The sequence below is a fragment of the Periplaneta americana genome, chromosome 10 (assembly GCF_040183065.1).
Source record: "Periplaneta americana isolate PAMFEO1 chromosome 10, P.americana_PAMFEO1_priV1, whole genome shotgun sequence".
In the NCBI taxonomy this organism is placed as follows: domain Eukaryota; kingdom Metazoa; phylum Arthropoda; class Insecta; order Blattodea; family Blattidae; genus Periplaneta; species Periplaneta americana.
In genome coordinates this window covers 109,846,109-109,853,902 of record NC_091126.1, presented here as the reverse complement: position 1 = coordinate 109,853,902, position 7,794 = coordinate 109,846,109, and the positions used below count along the sequence as shown (strand labels likewise).

Sequence of the window (7,794 nt, the reverse complement as noted above, 5' to 3'; positions counted from 1 at the left end):
CTTTTGTAATTTCCTTGGGCTACCGGCGGTAGCCCGCAAAATACGCCCCTGACACACCGCATGGTATGCGGTCTTTGTTACACATTTACGCGTGAAAAATATGCTGCTAGTTAACAAAACTATGGACTTCATAAAATTTACCTGAAATATAATATACCAATTGCCTTTTTTCTTTTGATATTACAGTTATATGCAGCACACACAAGAGGCATATATATATATATATATATATATATATATATATATATTCGTAGCTGTTATATTCGTATACCCAACGTTGTAAGCAGACGAATTTTTACTACGGTAGGCTCTTATTTCATATGTCGTGTTTCGCGGCAACATCGCAAAGGGCGGTTTACAGGACAACTTGGCCACTCGATAATCTCTCTTTAACTCGTTGCTCAAAGCACACGCGCGCTATCTGTTGGTGCTAGTTCAGGATGTCCCTATAAACGTAGCGAAATGTAGAGGAATTTTGCAGCTCCGTTGCGGATTTGATGTTGCTGGGGTTGGGCACACTGCAACAGAAGTACCAGTAGTCCAGTAGTAAAGTTGGCATAAAGTTTCAGGTTTGTCATTGAACGTGTAAAGAATTAGGTTTAATAATCTGTACAATAGAAGGAATATTGTGTGATTCTGTGGGACAAGTTTTCGGAAATGGTTCTGGATTTGGATCTTTTCCGAATCGAGAAGGGTGGTGACCCCACTAAAATAAGGAAAAATCAAGAAAAACGTTTCAAAGATGTGGGGTTAGTTGATAAAGTTGTAGAGCAAGACACCATATGGAGACAATGTAAGGAGGTTAATAACTGCCTATGAAAGTATATCATATTTTACAATCAGTTATTTTTGGCTAAACTAGCGCTGAGGTAGTTCCCTTCGTATTGCGCTTATGTACCTTGCACGTACGAATCTGTGACAGGTTAGGTTCAGTCTTTTCTTATGCTTTGCATATATGATCAACTGCAGTTCCACAAAGGAAAAAACTCTTATAAATTGAGCGATTTTCACTTCTGAAATAACCGGAATTACCTCAGCGCTAATTTTTACGTTATTTTGTACTATTTGTTTATTTACGCAAATTTTATTTGGCTAAGATTACCTTTTTATTTCTTTACAGTCTTTAATTTTTTGACATGTAAGTGATACAGCGGATGATTTTAGATTATAATATTGTACGATGTTTACCTCTTGTATAATGTACTTTATTTATTTATAGTTGCGTTACCGCGTTAAAGTGCAATTGCATTTATGTACTTGGCTTGTAATCGAGTCATATTTGTCAAAAAAGAAAAAAATGAATAATATGTTTTTCTTTAGAGTTGCGTTACCACGTTAAGGTACGAAACTATTTTCGTACTTGGCTTCTAGTCCAGTCATATCAACCTTTCTTTGCTATTGGTCTCGAAATATATTCGTCAATGGAAACAACTGTGAAGAATATCAATACTTTATTAGGCCTACGTATGTTTTACAGGCTAAAATGCATGTGCAGAGACTCATGGGTATTAAAATGGTATCTTTCAATGGAGTAATGAATATAGGCCCATAGATTCTTTTAAAAGAATTAAAAATTCGTCGTAACATATTTTTCGCGGGTCTTCAGTTTACTTATCAATTAGGCCTCTCATGAAATCCAAATATCACTTAATTTATTTATTATACATAATTTACTAACTGGTGGACTACAGCAATTAGTTCAGCACAGTACTGTTAACACTTCTAATAATTAAGATCATCAAGCTTTTATTTGTTGGTCTTGGCAATAACATGTCATTACAGAAAAGTAGGTACATACGCAATAGCTGTTGCTAGTGTTACTACTCCTACCACCTACTCTCGCCACTACTGCTACCGGTTGCCCAGCGACCAGTCCCCCTCTCAGAACATCATTATATAAAATAAAGACTAATAATGTGCATGCTACACATCCATACTTCGTAATATCAAGACACGTAAAATTAGGCACAACCAAATATGTACATTCGACACGTCTATACTTCGTAATATAAAGGCACACATTATGGTTCTCCCTAAATACATAACTAGTAATCTTTTGTTCGGAATTACTGATCCACGCAGGTTACACAAACAATGAGAAACTGTGATGTGGCATGCCTTTCCTTCCTCTTTCACCCCCACCCTTACTAACCAAAAGACAATGGAAATCACCTCTGCCATTTCTCGTCAATCCATAGTGAACTTATGTAGAATCATTTTCCCTCATCTCGTTTTGTTAGCTGAGATGCTTAGCGTGCAGCTCGCTTACCATTAGCATGTTCGGTAGCCAGGTTCATCAGATTGAAACCCACTCTTGACGAAGTAGTAAGCGGGGAAGAGAGAAGGAGCGAGGAACACAGGGAAGAGGCACATGGAAAGAAGTTCTATTTTTTGTTACCAGATTACATATGACAATTTTCATTTTTACCCGCTAGACATCACCATCCTATTCCCCACGCATTCTGTAGTGTGTCTGGTGGAGGCAATACTGGGCAGGGCTTATCAGCAACAGTCATTATGGTTCTCCCGAAAAGTATTAGGAAAGAAATTACTCGTCCACTGCTGTGGAGAAATGGTTAGTATGTGAGACTGTGAAACTAGTAGGCCCGGGTTCAAACCCTGGTTGGGACAAGTTACCTGGTTGAGATCTTTTCCGGTAATTCGGTAGAAAACATTGGTAAAAATGGCGGACATAGTCGAAGATCAATTACTGGTTAGGTTTCATTTGTTAGGCCTATACCTACTAAGAAATGTAGTCCTATATGCAAGGCATACCAGAAATCTGAACAAACCAAACTGAAGTTGTCACTGATCCTCGATGTCATTTTTGTTCGTCATATTGACCAATGACGTTTCCTACCCAATTACTAGTTGAAGGGTTTAAAAAAAAGAATCATAGTCCAAAAAATGTAAATTTGAGATATTTAACATTTGGTGAGTGCATTGTAGCTGCCATCTATTGAATTAGTTGTTAGTGGGGAAAAAAAAGACCATAGTCCAAATACTTTTTTTGTGGATATAGTCATTGTCCAGAACGTTGGTAGCATTTACAAATATCCCATTTATATCATCTTAACACATTTATCCATACAATTTGAAACTGTAGTAGATTGACAGTTCTTATGTATGCAGCAAAAGCAACCTCAGAGAAAAATACTTTAGCACGTGAATTATTGTATTAGTTATGGAGTCATTTTTAGGTGGAGAAAGAGTTCCATGGAAGAAACGTAGCAACAAAAGGAGAAGAAACAGGATATAATAAAGAAGAAGAAGATTAAAGGAGAGGCACACTTCAATCACAACAGAGAATATTTTCTTAAAACCACCATTGCCCAGAGTTCCCTACATTTACACATGTATTTCTATTAGGCAATTTAAGTTATAAATGTAGGCCTACTTGAGTTTTCCCAAGTTTCTGCAACACCCTAAGAAATGACATGATGAATTTCATACTTTAAGTGTCAACAACACCCATGCAGATAGGGTTTTGTTTCTCCTGAAAATTTATGTTTTTGGACTATGGTTGTTTTTCTAAAAATCCCTTCAGTTTTACCTCAACTCATTAAGAGCAAATGCTGGGTAACTTTCAGAACTGAACCCTGGACTCATTTCACTGGCAGACCAGAAACCTGAACAAACCAAACCTAACATGTCACATCCTCCATGTTATTGATGTCCGTCATATTGACCAATGATGTTTCCTACTCAGTTATCGGTTTTCCCTCAACCCATTAAGAGCAAATGCTGAGTTACTTTCTGGGCTCATTTCTCTGGCATTACCACCTTCATTTCTCTCAGAAAATAGATAACCATGGTAAATATTTACAATATCATTACAAAGGAACAGGGATAGGAAGGACCCTTCCACCTAGGACACTATGGGACAGCATGGGTAGTGATATTCTTAGACAATTGTGAGTATATGCATGGCCTACCAATAACCTGACCTAACACTGATTTGATCTTGCGAAAACTCATCTTTTCTCTGTGATCAATATTGAAATGCACGAAAATGAGTTGTATTTGGGAAGTTCCCTAAAAATGTCAACCAATGTGTCATATTTTAAAACAGACAATAAATTCCTCTCATGTAACATTTTGTAGCTATCAGTCCCTGAAACATTATTTTGGAGTTGAAGAACCTATAAGTTGTAATTATGTAATGTCTTTGTTGTGAATGGAAGTTATATACAGCCATTTGTTAAGTCCTCACTTTCTGATAATTTAAGATGTTTCTTCTAGCTCTTGTAATCGATAATTTAATGGTTGTTAGACACTGTCTCTGTGTTAAAAACATATTTCACATCTAGCACTTCTGATTAATTAGAATGGAAGGCCTTAGTAATGTATGGAGTTCACCAATATGTGCTACAAAACTTTGCACAAAATTTTATTTACCCCCGACACCAAAACATGTGAAAAGGTATCGAGTAAATTAATAAACTTATGAAAGAAAACTGTGACATATACAAAGCAAGAGCTGACTTGGTAATTAGGCCTACTTGATAACAAAGTTTTTTTTCTAATTGTAGTTTTTATAGGCTATGTGGTGTCGAGTGTAAAGGCAGTAGGTCCATAAGTTTTGATTATTTATTACTCAGGAATAAAATTGGTTTTTTATTATTTAGATGTAAAATCTTTCAGCCTACTCTGATTACACTGCCCAACAATGAAAATGTTTCGGGCTCAAAAATAGCTAATTCTTATGTATTTCCACCCGCTGAATTCAAAAATCACCATAAAAATGACATTAGCTCTTGCTTTGGAGATAAAGTGACATTTCATTTTTTAGACACAACATTATCAGTTTGGGGAAAATTTTGTTATGGGAGTTGGCACACCTGTCAAATAACAAAACACAAATGTTCTTCAGCTGTTTGTAACTTACAAACATAGATATTTTTGCTGTGAATGTGAATTTCATATTGTTTTTGCTGTAATTAATGCAGAATTTCTGGTTTGGAAGTGTTTTTAAAGTGTAAAATTTGTAAAAATGCCACGAAAATTGTGTGTTTAAAGTAGAAAATGGAGACAGTGTGGAACAAGAAGAAGAACCCAACAAGCCTTCCACATCCCATGACCCTGATTTTGAGAAAAAGATGATAAACTGCACAGACTGAGTCAAGCGGAACTGAGTGATCTCTGTCAAAGAAGAAGGCAGAAATTCTAGGGTCTAGACTACAGCAATGGAATCTTCTCGAACGTGATGTTAGGGTCTCACAGTACAGACAACATCACAGGGATCTGCTTTCCTTTTTTGAGAAGAAAAACCATCTTGTTTGCTGCGACATTAATGGCTTGATGAAATGTTTGAATTTGAACCATGATCCAACTGAATGGAGGCTATTCATAGACTCCTCCAACTTAGTTTGAAAGCTGTATTATTTCACAATGGCATCCATCTTCCTTCTATTCCTGTTGGTCATGGAGTTCACATGAAGGAGACTTATGCAAATATGACGGCCCTCTTCGACGAACACAAGTGGAAAATCTGTGGTGATCTAAAAGTCATTGCTGTACTCTTGGGAATGCAACTGGAGTACACAATATATTGCTGCTTTTTATGTATGTGGGACAGCAGGGATAGGAAATCACATTATATTCAAGCAGACTGGCCTGCAAGAAATCTTAACCCTAGCGAGAAAAATGTCGCTGCCGAGCCTTTCGTGGACCCATCCCTGCATATTAAGCTGGGTTTGATAAAAAATTTTTTCACAGGTATTAACCAAGAAGGACAAGCCTTTAACCACTTCCCTGATTAACCCAAGTTAACTCGGGTTGCTAACTTGTGTCAAAATTTATTAACCCGAGTCAACTCATTTGAGTCCCATTGTCTATTTCATAGTGATTTTTTAGGTATGTAAGAAAATTAGTGATGTACAGTGATTCTACAATATTAAATGACTTCTTTACGAAAATAAAAAAATGACACTTTTTTCACGAAACTGGTAAAATATATAGTAAGGGAAGAGGTTAAGTACATAAGAGAGAAATTTCCTAAATTAAGTGATGCCAAATTCAAGGAAGGTATTTTTGTCGGGCCACAAATTCGAGAACTTGTAAAGGATCCTGCATTTGACCAAGTTTTGGAGGGGAAAGAAAAGGAAGCTTGGGAAGCTTTCAAGGGAGCTATTCATGGATTTTTAGGCAACAAAAGAGATGATAACTACACTCAGTTAGTGACAGTGCTCCTGCAAAAATACCATCAACTCGGATGCAACATGTCCCTTAAAATCCATTTTCTTCACTCCCAACTAGACTTTTTTCCCTCCTAGTTGTGGAGTTTTCAGTGATGAACACGGAGAAAGATTCCATCAGGATATTTCTGTTATGGAACAAATAGCCTATATCAGGGCTGTTGGAATGAAACAATGCTTGCGGATTACTGCTGGTCTTTGCTTAGGGATGCTCCGGAACTCACAAGAGGCAAGCTAAAAGACGACGATCTCATGAAGCCACACATGATTCTCTTCAGACCCAACCATCTGCCAGGTATTCTTCCATAAATTTAGAACACTTAGAATGTAACTACCATTTTAAAAAATTTAAATGCACTTTTCAGTGTTGTTGGCGTATGTAATTAAAATGTATCGTTTTCTCTTAATCCATTAAACTGAAATACTTCCACCTATTGTGTATCACAGAAACAAGAGCTAAGAAAAATTTTTCATTGTCATATTCGTTTTTCTCAACCCAAAATTAGTAAGAATTGACTCATGAAGTGCAGGAAACATTCAAAAATTTTTTTTTGTTGGCCAGTGTTACCTATATTTGAAGACCACACGGGAAGAACGAGGTAAATCACTTTTTATTTTTTTTTTTAATTTTCAATGGAGCAATTTTAAAGTTTGAAACCCAGTAACTCACAAACTCTTAATGATACTTTTGTGAAAATTTAAATATACTGTCATGTATTACAAATTAAATAAACTTGAAAATTTCAAGTCTTACGATTGCACTATTGTTGAGAAATAAAAATAAGAGCATTGTTGTGCTTCTCTGTACACCAGAAGACTGAGGTAAATACATAATAAAATTCAATATCATTTCTATAAATCTTAAATTATATACTATATCTTATTACTACAACTCAATATCCTTCCTTCTTTCATTTTTAACAATGCTGATTCCCTTTTCTATAAATGCAATGTTAATGCAATTTTCTAAAATTGCCAGTTAGTAGGCCTAAACACAAAATTAGTTTAAGAAATATTTATTACGTTTCAACCTGACTACCTTCAAACATTAATTCATGTCTTCAGTATATACAAAATTTGGATAAAGAAACATTATTTTTCAACCTGATGTACTTCAAACACATTAATTTATGCCTTCCTTGGAAGGAGAGACTAATACTGTTGAGCCTCAGGTCCTACAACTTTCTTGAGTTGTTGATCATTTCTTTCAAAATGCCGTATTTACCTGAATATAAGCCGCACGTACATTTTTGGGAAACAAAAATTTCAGTCCCCTACTTCAGTGTTCCGCAACCTTTTTATACTCACGGCACACCCTAGATGGGCCTCGACTCAACGACTCTCTTAATATAATTACGTAATGTAATTAAATTTATTATTATTATTATTATTATTATTATTACTACTGCTACTGTCATTATTATAAAACAGAAATCGACTCTAGCATTTATTAAGAATTTATTAACTTTAATCCACTGTAGAAAATACGCATTTTTATTATTAATATTAAAGTAAATAACTTTTCCCACACCTTCAATGTGATACTTGGGCCTGCTTAGCTGCACACAGGTGGCTGAACCATGTTGGAATCGTTAAC

The 7,794-nt window shown here is 35.7% G+C and overlaps 1 protein-coding gene across 6 annotated transcripts in view; it reads left to right on the top strand.

Moving 5' to 3' along the window:
- The first annotated feature begins 504 nt into the window (after positions 1-504).
- SerRS (Seryl-tRNA synthetase) overlaps positions 505-7,794 on the top strand; it is a 173,688-nt gene continuing 166,398 nt past the window's right edge. For 2 of the 6 annotated variants that reach the window (XM_069838021.1, XM_069838019.1), the window contains exon 1: positions 526-793. In XM_069838021.1, coding sequence (XP_069694122.1) covers positions 658-793 — 136 coding nt within the window. In that variant the 5' untranslated portion in view covers positions 526-657. Of the gene's footprint in view, positions 794-5,031; positions 5,037-7,794 lie in introns of those variants that run through there. The other 4 variants (XM_069838020.1, XM_069838018.1, XM_069838017.1 and 1 more) reach the window with 3 other exon arrangements.